Source organism: Lepus europaeus, chromosome X (genome assembly GCF_033115175.1).
Source record: "Lepus europaeus isolate LE1 chromosome X, mLepTim1.pri, whole genome shotgun sequence".
NCBI classification, from domain to species: domain Eukaryota; kingdom Metazoa; phylum Chordata; class Mammalia; order Lagomorpha; family Leporidae; genus Lepus; species Lepus europaeus.
The window spans coordinates 131,972,488-131,987,193 of NC_084850.1; the positions used below are offsets into that span (position 1 = coordinate 131,972,488).

Sequence of the window (14,706 nt, forward strand, 5' to 3'; positions counted from 1 at the left end):
ACCAGTTCTCTCTTTGCTAGAGGACCATAGGCTCATTTTTATGGGGCCAAAAATACAAATATGTACATTTTTCTTATAATGAAACATCTTAAAACATCTTAATTCTTTTCCCCTTTATGAAATAAAGGCTCCTTGGAAAATCAAAAATTTGAGAAGCAAATGCTAAAATAATCACTCTCTGAATATGTGCCTGCTGGTGTAGCAAAATGCATGTAGAATTAATAAGGTTCCCAGGAGTTGTACTCAAAGGAATGCAATTTTATAAAGACTGACAGTTTAATTAAGATAAGTTAGAACATTTATATGTGGTGACAATTACAACAAGAACAGACTTTAAGGTAGACAGCCTGAAGATTAGTACAAAAAGGATGGAAGGTCCCCACACTTTATTTGTGGAATAGTAGAAAAGAGAAGAGAAGAGAAGAGAAGAGAAGAGAAGAGAAGAGAAGAGAAGAGAAGAGGAAAGGAAAAGAGAGGAGAGGAGAGGAGAGGAGAGGAGAGGAGAGGAGAGGAGAGGAGAGGAGAGGAGAGGAGAGAGGAAGGAAGGGAGGAAGGAAGGAAAGAAAAGGCCTCAGTATGTTTGCACAGCATTTCGTCATGTCAAATTGTGTAGATGTTTATATCATTAAAAACCAACTTATTTTATCTTTTGGCTTCCAGATGGAATTTTACAAAATACCTAGCAAGAAAAAAAGTTCTGAAAGTGCTTCCTTTTAAATTCTTTGGTATAATTTGGTCATTTTCATAATAATCAATCTATTTAAGTACTTTAACATTCATGAATTAATGAAAATGCAAGGAGGAGTACAAAATGTTTAGAAAACTGGGACTGTAAAATAAATTAGATTACTGACCTCATGGAAAACAACTCTAAAATTTTACTTATGTTTCTGTGGCAAAGCTATTCATACCACCCTAAAAGAACAGCTATTACTTGATTTATAATTAAAGAAATGTGACATAAGATATTCCTTTTTCATTACCAGAATAACTGTTCTATATACGCTTTTAAAAGTAGAAGAGGCAAGTTTCAACTTGAGAAAGAATAATTCTGAATTTCACAAAGTTTTACTCCATGCCTTCTGATTCAGTGAGTGTCAACATCTACAATTTTAATGTCAGTTGGTGGACTGTTAAGGATCACTCAGTTACTTCAGGAAACATTAGTTTTCCTCTTGAAGCATTTTTTCTATCTCCTTATCCCAGTTTTCATCTCGCTTCTCTGATTCTGTCACCACTTCGTATTCCTGAAGTTCTTGCTGTAGCTCCTTTTCCCAGTCTGCAGAATCCTCTAAAAGAGACAAAGGAGAGGGAAAAGAAAGGTTCTCCCTGAACTCATAATGCTGGTGTCAACAATTCAGTCAACTTCAACAACCACAATCATTTTTAAAATCCCAGGCTTCATTCCTGTGCGTGCTCAGAAAGGAACAAATTTTCACAGTGACCAAGGAGAAATAGAATTAGAAAGAGGAACTTGTTAATGTAGAAGCAAAGGTATCAGCTGTCATCAGTGAATTGTGGCTATTATTTTGCTTTACCTAGGCCTCTGCTTTTCCTTTGATTTATATGGATAGTTGATAACTGGCTGCAAATCACTTTTTACCACCACCAGGGATGATGATGGCAGCCAAAACAGTGGATGTTTATCGGGCTCTTACCAAGCTGGGCACTGACCTAACTGCTTTCTATGTGTCACTCTTTTTATCCTTAGAACAAGCCATGGAGAAGACAGCACTGGGATCCCCATCTTATAGATGGGCAAATGGAGGCTTAGAGAGATCAGATGACAAGCTTAAGTGAGTTGCCCAAGATCACACCTTTTTAAAAAAATACTTATTTTCAATGTTGTATTTCTTTGAGAGGCAGAGTGATGGGGTGAGGTGGGTGGGGTGGGGGGAGTTCCCATTCACTGGTTCACTACCCAAATGCCCACAACAACCAGGGCTGAACGAGGATGGAGCCAGAAGCCAGGAACCCAAGCACTTGAGCCATCATCCACTGCCTCCCAGGGGCATTAGCACGAAGCTCGATCAGAAGCAGAGGCAAGGATCGATCCCAGGCACTCTCGCTTAACATGGTGTGGCATGACACCTGCTCTAAGATTACACCTCTTAACAGCAACAGACGCACAGATGGAAGCAGATCTGCAGCTTCCGCAGCCTGTGTTCACCTACACTGAGAAAGAGCCTGTCTCCCTCGAGTGGCAACAGATACCAGGATCTGACGTCGGGCAATCCCTAGCCAAAGCCTGGGCTCTCCCATGGTGCTCCACCTGGAGCTCTTGCACAGGTCTTCCAAGCTGAGACTCAATGGTGCAACTTACATGTGCATGAGTGCGTATGCACAGGGTAAGGCATCTGCCATGTAGTGTTATAAAACAGGGAGAAAACAAAACTAGCTCCTGAAAAAAGGAGAGCTAAAATTCATTTTAATCTTTTAAAAATAAACTTAGCTGTAAAGAAAGCAAAAATAAGATGTTTTCATTTTTCTGCAACAGTGACGTCAAGGGAAAAGGCGCGGTGTGTTGCACGGGAAAGCACTGATTTCACAAGCATTTATCAGGTGCTTGGTGAGTACTAAGCCCCGTGTTAGGTGTCGCAGAGACACAAAGTGCAACTGCGCTTGAGGCGCTTATAATTGAGCTGGGGAGCTAAGACATATAAGAGAATGTTAAGTGGTCCAAACTAGAGCTCGGCCAGAAATTCAGAGAAAAGGACAGCAGCTCCCCCAGCCCGGAGCTCCTGCCAGTTTCCCGTGGGGCCTCTGTACGAGGGTTGACACTAGTCCAAAGGGAACCACTGCAAAGTTGGCCCTAGCGCTCCCCCCCCCCCTCCCTCCGTAGTGGCCAGCAGCCTTCTCAGAAACCAGCCAGGGTGGGAGGGGTCTCAGGGTCTAAACAGCCCAGGTTTTCACTTTGCCTCCCTCCTGCTTCCTTCTCAATCCCCCCCTCCAGAGTTCCTCCACAGCATGCCAACAGGGTTCAGGTTCACCTTTGGAGGCTACTTTTCTAGCTGGCACTCTGCACAACTGTGGGGACGGTGGCTTCCTGAGTGCAATGCAGGTCTGAGATGATTAACCCAATCTTTTGCTTTTACTCTAGTAACTTGTCCCAGTGGGGCAAAGAAACCAACAGTGCTCCACCCACCCAGTTCTTTTTAAAATTAGTTTTTCAGGCCAGTGCTGTGGCATAGCAGGTTAAGCTGCTGCCTGCGAGGCCAGCATCCTATATGGGCACCAGTTCGAATACCAGCTACTCTACTTCTAATTCACCTTCCTGCTAATGCACCTGGGAAAGCAGCAGCAGATGTTCCAAGTATTTGGGACCCTGCCACCCACATGGGAAACCTGAAGAAGTTCCTGGCTCCTGGCTTCAGTCTGGCCCAGCTCCAGCTGTTGAGGCCATTCAGGGAGTGAGCTGATGGAAGATGTCTCTCTCTCTGTCTCTAACTCTGACTTTCAAATAAATAAATCTTAAAAAAAAAAAAAGAAAATAGTTTTCAAAGGCAGCTTGTCTCTTCTCAGAAGTGATGCTCTTTTTGCCCACAGCAGCCAGGCAAAGAAGCTCCCATAAACATGTGTGCAGCTAAACAGAAAGGTAGGGCTTCAAGCAGAAGACTGGAGGGCAGCATCTCTGCTCGCACCTCCCTCCTGGCCACATGACCTTGATGCTGAGATGCCTTGGGCAAATCACTTAACATCTCTGAGTCTCAGTGCATTTCACCAGAGGAACTCGAAGATCAAAACAGACTCCCAAGCCCTTTGAGCTGCTTCTGTGTGTGTGTGTGTGTGTGTGTTTTTTTTGACAGGCAGAGTGAACAGTGAGAGAGAGAGACAGAGAGAAAGGTCTTCCTTTGCCGTTGGTTCACCCTCCAATGGCCGCCGCGGCCGGTGCACCGCGCTGATCCGAAGGCAGGAGCCAGGTGCTTCTCCTGGTCTCCCATGGGGTGCAGGGCCCAAGCACTTGGGCCATCCTCCACTGCCCTCCCGGGCCACAGCAGAGAGCTGGCCTGGAAGGGGGGCAACCGGGACAGAATCCGGCACCCCGACTGGGACTAGAACCCGGTGTGCCAGCGCCGCAGGTGGAAGATTAGCCTATTGAGCTGCGGTGCTGGCCTGCTTCTGTGAGTTTTTAAGACAGAGAGAGAGACATGAGATCTGGTCATGTTTTCTAGACTCTACCTTCTAGTGGAAAACAGAGGATCAATTTTTGTGCAACATTTACAAGATATTTTTGTACACTGTACAAGATATTTTGTATGTTTGTACAGTCAACTTTGGAACTAGGGAAAATAACAGTTTGTTTTGGTTTTTTACCTTCTAATACAGCTGTCTCCTCTTCCTTTTTGTCAAGCACAAGTTGCTCCATTTCTTTCCTTAAATCTTCCTGATTTAAGTTACAGGCATCGAAGGCATCACTGACAAATTCAGAAACTCCTGGGCTAGTAGAAATTTCCTCCTCATCCTGAAATGCAACCAAAGAGCTTTTAAAATGGCTTTCTCAGCAACATTTTTGTGCTAGAACTCTTGCTTACAGTGGTCTCACAATGTAAGGCAGCTTAATTTTCATTTTCTCTTGCTGCTAGCTCCAAGACAACGATCACTGCTCTACAACCTTCTAACTTGCACAGTTGCTTGGTAACTAACTGCGTTACCACCTGAGGCTATTATTCTCACTCAGTTTGGATAGTTCCAACCATCCTCTCTCATCCCTAAGGAGCTCATCCAGCATTATCGATGCCAGTAATCTGCTCAGTGGAAAGGTCCTTGGCTAGTTACAAGCACCAGACAGTTTGTCTCAAAACAGATTAAGACCCATGTTCCTAAGTAGTTTTAGGAGGTATCATGGTTAACACAGTTACTTCCTTGCCAAACACCAACTACTAGGTACAATATAAAACTGCATTACCTCTTGAGTTTTCAGCTGAGATTTGATTACAACAGGTGGAGTTTTGGGCCGTACTGCCTCTAAGAAGTGAGAATAAAATAGACAGAATAAAATAATTGCTTGGGTCAGTTCTGAATATGTACTATAATAAGAGCTAAGATAGCTACAAAAATGATGATGCTAAATAATTTTCAGAAATGAGCTTTTAGGTTATGCTTTCAGCTTTTCTCACGTTAATGCAAGAAACAGTCATGTCAAACTATCTCAACCTCTTACTTTTGGGGATATTTTTAACCTATCATCCTGTTGAATGCTCCTTATATAAAACGTCCAGCAGGAAAACATATTCGACTTCAGTGCCAGCAAAACTCACTGAACAGTTCTGCTCTTTCAGGATAATAAGAATTAAATTATTCCTCAAGTATCCCTGTTGTCATGAATGCTAACAAGCACAAAAGATGCAATGCCCAGTCACAGCCGCCACCTCTTTTCTCAAGGGCCTCCTTTTCATCTTAGTAACCTTCCTAAATAGACAGGCTTAACTGAATAGTCAGTCTCTGAAGTCCATTTTGTTAAATAGGTTGTATTTGGTAAAAGGGCATTTTACAGTAAAATCAATATAAAGATTTTCTAAAGAATGATAGGCAATTGGGATGAATATTAATATCTACAAGTTTGCAGGGTAGATGTTTAGCCTAGTGATCAGGATCAGGATGCCAGTGAAGATGCCTGCATCCCATACAAGAATACCTAGGCTTGAAAGCTGGCACCACTTTCTGATTCCTGCTGCCTTCACAGCAGACCCTTGGAGGCAGAGTTGATGGTTCCACTGATTGTGTTCCTGCACCCGTGCAGGAGACCTGGATTTAGTACCTGGATTCAATTCCCGGATCCCAGCTCTGGCTCAGTTCAGTCCCAGTCATTTGTGGGTATTTGGGGGGTAAACCAGTGCACAGGACACCTGTGTATGTGTATGTTTGTGTGTATATGTCTCTCATCTTTCTCTCAAGTAAACAAGCAAAAAAGGTTTTAAAGTTTATAGAAAAAACAGAATTAAAAGATAAGTTTATTTTAGCATAAAAATTGTTTTAAAATCCATGCATAGTTTTTTCATAATACACATTTTTCATGAACTGTAATAAGATCCCTTGTATATACAAAAGGGTACATCTTAACGTAGATCAATTTCATTCAGTTGCCCTGATCTTAAATGCAGTGTCGGATACTTTCCAAGTTGTCTGTACAACCTGTACTTGATTGAGGCCATGCTGTTTGGCTCAATCATTATAAATTCCATTACAAAAGTTTGCCATGAACTCAATGCACTCATTTCTTGTGGGATAATTGTGCAACTGTCATTACATACACAGCAGGTACACACTCAAAATTACAACTGTGACACTAAATACACTTCTTTTTTTAATGACTATCACAGGAATCAAATAGCTGCTAATATTATAGAAACCCTGTCCCACAACTAGGGTGCAGTGTCACTGGAAAGGGTTAGATACTAGCCCCGAGCTGGCTGCTGCTCCCTTGAACAGAAGGCAGCATCATTCTGCTGCATGAAAGACCAAGACACAAAGAGAACAAGGTGGACTGACCCAGAGTGGAGCACAGGAGGTGTAAAGAGGCTCATGGGAAAGGGAAAGGAAGAGATGTGGGCAAGGTGGCTGCTTTGAGGGAGAAAAAAGAGGAAAAAATGCCAAAGGAAAGAGGAAAGGAAATGAGATAGCAAAGGAAAGGCAAGCTTGGGGAAGGCATCCATGACCTGGGTCAGGTATTTTCTGAAAAGAAAATCATTTTGCCAGAAGATGATGACATTTCTTGTACATTTCTGGTACATACAAGATGACAAGCTCATTAAAATCACTAAGATACACATTTTTAAAAGAATATTTTAAACTTATTTCTTGTATTTCCCAGAGTGATGTATCCAGCCCCAAAAGTACCTGTCAGAGGCAAATCAGCGTTGGCACCACTGTTCTTCCCCTCCTTTGCCACGGCCTGCTGCTGGGCAGCCAGGGCAGTGAGCTGGGCCGACTGCTTAATCAGGGACACACGGTAGAAGTAGTTTCTCCAAAACACCTCTTCCTTCAGGCTGTAACACAGACAGAAGCACCCACGTAAGAGTGCGTGCATACAAGTCCACCCAGAGCCCACTTGTCAGAGGGGACAACCAGCACAGATAGTTCAAACTTTCAAACCCAAGCAAGGGGCAAAGGAGATGCCCACTGCTGAACAACAGTGGCGACAGACAAGTCCCTGAAGGCAGAAGAAAGCCCAGCCTTGCTTGGGATCTCGATGGTTAACAACACTGCCCGTGGCACTGTTGTGAAAAACTACCCTGGGGGACTGCAAGCAGAGGCAGGACTCCACCCACCATCCGCTGTTACCTAGAGGATTAAATGCTTTCAAGCAGCGAGAAGGAAGCATCGTGGGTGTTGTTCCTTGTGAAAGGAAATAGTTGGCAGCCTACTAATAAGTAGCAACTGGTAAGAGTTAGCAATGAGGTGGGAGACAGTTAGCAACTGGTAAGAGTTAGCAATGAGGTGGGAGACAGTTAGCAACTGGTAAGAGTTAGCAATGAGGTGGGAGACAGTTAGCAACTGGTAAGAGTTAGCAATGAGGTGGGAGACAGTTAGCAACTGGTAAGAGTTAGCCATGAGGTGGGAGAAAGTTAGCAACTGGTAAGAGTTAGCCATGAGGTGGGAGACAGTTAGCAACTGGTAAGAGTTAGCCATGAGGTGGGAGACAGTTGAGGAAAAAGACCAAAGTGCAGTTCAGCCTGAGAGAACTGTTTGGGGTTCCTAAATGTGGCTGCATGTTAGAATCGCCTGGTGTGTGGTGCTGGTGCCCACCTGGGGTAACGGAAGTGTCCACACAGTGGGTAGCCTGGAATGGATAGTGAGAATTGAGCAGGGAGAAAAGGGTATCTGAGCAGAGGGGTGGGTAGTGACAAAAGTGGAAGACTGGTTACATGCAGGGGGCTTGATTGCATAAGGTTTCTCACTATGAGAGAAAGGAGTTGAAATCATGGAAAGGGAAGGCCTGCATTGTGGCATAGCGGGTAAAGCTGCCACCTGTGATGCTGGCATGCATGTGGCTGCTGGTTCGCGTCCCAGCTGCTCCACTTCTGGTCCAGCTCCCTGCTAATGTGCCTGGTAAAACAGCAAAAGATGGCCCAAGTGTTTGGTCCTCTGCCACCTACATGGGAGACCCGGATGAAGCTCCTGGCTCTTGGCTTTGGCCTGGCCCAGCTCTGGCTGCTGCAGCCACTTGGGGAGTGAACTAGTGGATAGAAGATCTGTCTCTCCTCTCACTGTAATTCTGACTTTCAAATAAATAAATCGTTGAAAAAAAATCACGGATGGGGGAAAATTAGAAGGACCCTCCCAGGGGTATCACTGTGAACCATGGTTTTCATTCCGTTCAGTTATAAACGGACACATGCCCATTCCCTAGCTGCATCCTTGGACAAGGTGAGTAGTAGTGACACTCCAATAGCAATGAGCACACATGGCACCCAGATCTTGCTTCCTAAATAGCACTGCCCAGCTTCCTGGGTAAATAGCCAATTCTGGGGCTAGAGCAGAGAAAGAACAAAATGAGCCTGGTTTATCTTGTGCCAGAAAGCAAGAAAACACCCAAAGAATGATGGGAATGAGTTAAAAGGACGCAGGAGTCAGCTTCCACAGGCTCTGTACCGGCCACATTGGTGACAATTTGAGCATCAAAATAAATAACAATAGCAACAGATTATAGCTCACTGTATAACACAGGACCATGAGTCCATACAGATAAGAAATTCATGAATACATTAAAGGTTTGATGAGGAATAGAATATGTACAGTGTCAAAGTGCCTCCCTACAAAATGCTGCTTATTTTCAAAGAGGAAAAGAATAAGTTCACAGATACCAGCATCAAGTGAGCACACTGTGAACAGGAATGGAACAAGTAGTAGCGTGTGTCACCTGAGAGGATGCAATGGACTGAGGGAAGCCGATGAGACAAAAACTAAGTGCAAGCTGTGAGTCTGACTACACTCTTTTGCCGAAAAAGATGTTGGGACACACGGAAAAATCTGCCTAGGGCCTAAGAATTGGCGGGCAACACTGTGTGAAAGACGCTTCCACGTGTGGTCGGTCATGCTGTAGCTAAGTAGAGAATATATACGCGAGCACTGGTGGTGATGGGGAATCAGGTCTCAAAGGATTCAGAAGGGAGTTCCTTATGTTGTACTTCCAACATTTCTGTAAGTTTGTGATTGTTTCAAAACAATTACAATGGGAAAAAAAATTGATGACTGTGCTCACCTCACAGCAACTAAATTAAAACCTCTAGGATGGAAGATGAAATAAGAGTTAGCACAAACATAAAAGGTATACAAGTACATAAAAACATATCCTCCAAACCAAGGGTATCCAAGCAATGGCTCTGGTGAGCTGCAGGGTGTGTGGTTAGGATTTTGCTTGCTTTTCATTTTTGCTTATTTGCCTGGAGGATCATTCCTTTGTTTCTTTTTAAAGTTCACACTTATTTATTTGAAACACAGAGTGACAGAGAGAAAAGGACAGAGAAAATTACTTCCATCTACTGTTTTACTCAATGCCTGCAACAATGGGGGCTGGGCCAAGCTGAAGTGGGGAGCCAGGAGCTCCAGCTGGGTGGCAGGGGCCCAAGTACTTGAGCCATCATATGCTGCCTCCTAGGATGTTGATTAGCAGGAAGCTGGATTGGAAGTGGAGATAGGACTTGCTCATAGGCACTCCAACATGGGATGCGGGTATCCCAAGCAGAGGCTTAAACCACCACACCACAATACCAGCCTCAACTTGTTCATCTTTAAAAACATTTTTCTGCAAGTAGAAATGACCACAGGCTGGAGGAATGCCTCTTTCCTTCCTGGTATATGAGAAGGGATCCAAGTTTTTTAACATGGGTAGAAAATCGAGGAAGAAAGTATGCCAGAAAAACACACTTCAAAGGGGTTAGAAGCAAATCAGTGAAAACTAACAAAACACACAGGATTGTGAATCAGGACAGGGCTTGCCTTACAGGAAATGTGAGAACACATTTGTGAATGGTGAAGCGAGGCCAGGGAGCTAGCCTTTCATGTGACAAAGGCAAAATCTAAGATCATCTGCATAAGCTAGGCCATGTAACAAGAAGGAATTTGCTGCTAGATATCACTCATCTGTTCTTTTATTACTTCCACTCTCATTTCCTGAGTGCCACGTACAACGGTACTAACCTAGGTGCTTGGGCAACTCTGGAGAAGAACCACAGCTCAGATGACAACTAAAGGCTCTGAGAGGGGCGGGTAGGTTAGGCTGCCGCTCGGGATGCTGGCATCCCATACCGGCGTGCTGGTTCAAGTCCTGGCTGGTCTGCTTCAGATCCAGCTCGCTGTTAAAGCAGTGGGAAATGGCTCAAGTACTTGGGCTCCTGCCACCCACATGGGAGACCTGCATGGAGTTCCAGGCTTCTGGCTTCAGCTTGGAACAGCCTTGGCTATTGCAGCCATTTGGGGAGTGAACCAGCAGATGAAAGATCCATTTCTGTCTCTTGCACTATCTCTGTCACTCTGCTTTTAAATAAAAATAAATAAATCTTTTAAAAAACAATAAAGGTTCTGAGAAGTCCTTTGATGAAGAAATCCCTGGAGCACATGGACTCCAACATTTACACATTAACAGACTGCTTTAAGGCACTGGTATCCTGCGAAAACCCTCTGAGAAACACTGAGCTCAGTTATAGCCTGAGGCTGGAAAGGATGTGTGATCTTCCCTAGTGCTGGCAGACCAAGGGGCCTGAGGATGCCTGTGACACACCAGCAGGGCCTTTCTTGGTCCTGACATCAGGCTGTCAGGGGGAAGTGCTACCGTTCTAAAGCGTTCTCAATTAATGATGGCTTCTGTTCTGAAGTATCTCAAATGATCAAAACTGTATGTCTGTCAGTGAGGAGAAGTCCAGAAGTGCTATAATTTGCATGTGATGGCTTGCTTTAGGTTTTTATTATGGAAATTTTCAACACAACAAAAGTGGAGAGAGTAGAACAATATACTCCATATACCAGTGACCTAGCTTCCACAATTATCTGCATTTCATATCATGTTCTGTGTACTCCCCTCTCTCACATACTTTCCTTGGTTGGACTTTGAGTAATTTAAGGCAAATGCCAGACATCATATCCTTTCATCCATAAATACTTCAGGAAGCTTTTTTTTTTAAGATTTATTTAATTTTTGAAAGGTGAAGTGACAGAGACACAGAGAACAAGCAAGCAACCTCGATCTTCCATCTGCTGTTCTCTCCCCAAATGGTTCCAAAAGCTAGCGATGGGCCAGGCTGAAGCCAAGAACAAGGCAATTGATCCGGGTCTCCCATATGGGTGACGGGGACCTAAGCACTTGGGCCATCTTTCACTGCTTCCCCAGGCACATTAGTAGGAAGCTGGATAGGACTCCAACTAGCACTCTGATATGGGATACAGGTGTCCCAGGAGGCAGCTTGGCTCACTGGGCCAAACCCTCAACCCCTTCAGGAAACACTGGCAACACAGAAGGGCTTATAGAGGATAAAAACGAGCAGCAGGCATTTAGCCCAGCAAAGATACCCACATCCCACAATGGCGTGTCTGGGTTTACTTCCTGGTTCTGGTCCAGCTCAGGCTTTGGAGCTCTGTCTCTCTCTGCCTCGCAATTTTTTTTTGAAAAACAAACAAACAAACAAACAAAAACCTCCATAATTTCTAAATTATCCTCAACAAAATTAGCAATAGGAAACTGGAATTAAAGTACTTGACGGGAAGCTTACTTAGCCTGTGACAAATTATAAACACTAAGCACTAAATAGCAATTCTCAAAAGCTTTCCAAAACCTAAACTTTCTGTCAGCATAGGGGAGGGGAGGTAGGTCTAGAACTGTCAAGAACCAAAACTATGGATTTTACCTGACTGCTATGGTCACCCCAGGCCGCAGGCCCCAGCAATTCAGGGCCTCAAGATGGTCCTTCGGGTGGCAGTCAGAACAGGAGCTCAGCCTCAGCATGTAGCCCAGTGTTACTGGCAGGGTCTCCAAGTCAATGGAGCCTGCAGGTATGAAGGCCACCTGGACCGCAGAGCTGTGGCATTCTTCCTTTAGAACCCATTACTCAAAATAGGCACAACCTCTAAGTCTGAGATGAAAGAGCTTCAAAAAGTTTTGTGCGTACATATATACACACACACACACACACAAATACATAAACTGTTCATGTTGGCATGGTGGTGTACCAGGTTTAGGTGCTGTTTCCAATGTTAGAGCACAAGTTGGAGTCCTGGCTACCCTGCTTCTCATTTATCTCCCTGGTAATGAACCTGGGAAAGCAGTAGAAAATGGCCTAAGTGCTTGGGCCTCTGCTACCCATGTGGGAGACTGGGATGGAGCTCCAGGCTCCTGGTTTCAGCCTGGTCCAGACCTGATTGTTGTGGCCATTTGGGGAGTGACTCAGTGGATGGAAGATTTCTTTCTGGGTCTTTTCCTCTCTTTCTGTCACTCTGCTTTTCAAACAAGTATATAAATAAACAAATCTTTTTTAAAAAGTCCATTACTAGGATTTTGTGAGCATATGCAGAAACAGATTAGATGGTTCTTCTTATGTATCCTTAATGAAAAATAGGTATTTTAGACACAATCTAAAAAGAAATATGTAAATAATATTTTAGTCATAAAACGTATACTCTTCTTTTGGGAGAGTTAGGGAGGGTTGTAGAAATTCATCATTAGGGGCCAGCACTGTGGCGAAGTGGGTAAAGTTGCTGCCTGAAGTGCCAGCATCCCATATATGTGCCAGTTCAAGTCCTGGCTGCTCCACTTCCGATCCAGCTCTCTGCTGTGGCCTGGAAAAGCAGTAGAAGATGGCCCAAGTCCTTGGGCCCCTGCACCCGCCTGGGAGATCTGGAGGAAGCTCCTGCTCCTGGCTTCAGATTGGCCCAGCTCTGGCCGTTGAGGTCATTTGGGGAGTGAACCAGCGGATGGAAGACTGCTCTCTCTTTTTGACTCTGCCTCTCAAATAAATAAATAAATCTTAAAAAAAATTCATCACTAACAGGGAGCAGAGTTGCACTACAAAGAATAAAAATAAAGAAAAGATTCTATATAGCCGTTTCTCCAAGTCTGGAAGAACATTTCCAAAGTGGTGTCCTCACACAGACAGAAGACTTGTGCTGTTGTGGGTGTGAACCAAAGAGCCAAGAAATGTTTGCTAAGATCCCTATGTAGCCAGCTACACACAGCAGGGCAGACACACACATGTCTGTGCTCCCTCTGAAAATGCTTTGGAAATAACAGAGAAGGAATTACAAAGATAAATCCTGTAAGGACAAAAAGACTGAGCTCGGGAGAGACAAATAGGAATGCACTTTATTGATCAGAGACAGGGGCCTTGAGCTATCTGTAGGAGGGGCAGCTGGCAAGAAGCAGACCTACTTTTCCGGTGGAAGTGCAGAGAGACCGTGGAGTGGGATGCAGCCAGATCCTCTGGAGGTCAGGACTGCTACAGGCTGGGCTGCACATAGGAGGAGTGGAGCCAGCCCTGGACTCTATCCTGTCCTTCCCATGAAGCAGAGACAGCTCACTAATTGGGACAGCAGGTGCAGCTGAGGCTGAGGGGGCAACATTGTACTGAAGCCACAGGGGTCAGGGGAAAGTTTGCATGTTCCCTGTTGACAAGCCAAGCTCTTGCCACTGTCCTGCCTACAGCCTGCCAGGAAGTTGAGGAGTCCTCTCAGGAGAAGCTACTTGCATACAGTCTCCCCAATCTCAAAGGCCTGTTCCAATAGAGAGTGGCCAAGCATCCTTTCAAGACAATGCTATTAATGTACCAGGACAGGTACAGACAGCCTACGAACCATAAGAGCCCAAAACCCATACGAACATTCCAGAAAAATGGCAGAGAAGAAAATAGGTCACGAAAACTCACGTCCTTGGGGAACCCTAACACCCTGTCTCTGTGTAACAAAGGTTAAGAGTGCTAAGAAAAAGGGAATATTCCCAGGATAAGAATGCTGATTGCAAAAATGAGACAAATTTTCAATACAAGGGACTAGACTGGAAAAGATTAGGGAAAGTGGAGGGAGGGGGACACAACCCAAAGTCAAGCATGCAGCCAGAGGAAGGGCGCCCTCTGTTGGCAAAGCCATTACAAAAAGCCACAGGAGACATTAGGTGTGTGCTGGACAGAGGGGAACTTTTGCAGAGGAAAAACCACCTGCTGGAAGGGCAGGGCCATCAGCTTGGAAAAACGGTCCTGTCTCTTTCCAGAAAGACAAAGGTCCTAATGGGCCTTGTCGACCTGAATTTTAATTTGGGGAGACACACGGCATGTTTGTTGTTTTAGGAGGAAAGTGTGTTCTACCTTATAACTGGGACAAAAGAGAATTTCCCATCTCCACCTCAAAGTCTAGGGGCTGCTTTTATGAGCAGACAGATGTTCTGAGAGCACTCGGGCCCCCCCCCCACGAGTCTTCTCTGACACCGTGCACCTGGCTGAGGCCACCAGGAAGGGGAGCGCGCACTACATAAGCAGCGCCACTGCAGCTTGAGAAAACAGTGCTCACAGTTTGGGGACAAGGGCAAATCTCATCTTGCTCAGCAGCTCGTCCTCTTGCAGCATGACCAGGGCAACAGGGTACATCTGATCAAAGTCGAAATTAAACTGCACACCGGCTGGCGGGTCACGAAGGAAATTCCTCTTGTCCTTTGATGAGAAAGGAGACAAACATGGGGGAAAACCACAAAAGGCAATGAATAAGTAACAGCATATGGTGGGCTGGCCA

The 14,706-nt window shown here is 44.8% G+C and overlaps 1 protein-coding gene across 1 annotated transcript in view; it reads right to left on the reverse strand.

Annotated features, from left to right (window-relative positions):
• Window positions 1–486: 486 nt before the first annotated feature.
• SYAP1 (synapse associated protein 1) overlaps window positions 487–14,706 on the reverse strand; it is a 36,579-nt gene continuing 22,359 nt past the window's right edge. Inside the window, exons 5-9 of the mRNA XM_062183202.1 lie at window positions 14,488–14,627; window positions 6,838–6,986; window positions 4,907–4,965; window positions 4,315–4,462; window positions 487–1,291 (exon numbers count right to left, since the gene is read on the reverse strand). Of these exons, the coding sequence (XP_062039186.1) occupies window positions 1,164–1,291; window positions 4,315–4,462; window positions 4,907–4,965; window positions 6,838–6,986; window positions 14,488–14,627 (624 nt within the window). The 3' untranslated portion in view covers window positions 487–1,163. The remainder of the gene's footprint in view (window positions 1,292–4,314; window positions 4,463–4,906; window positions 4,966–6,837; window positions 6,987–14,487; window positions 14,628–14,706) is intronic.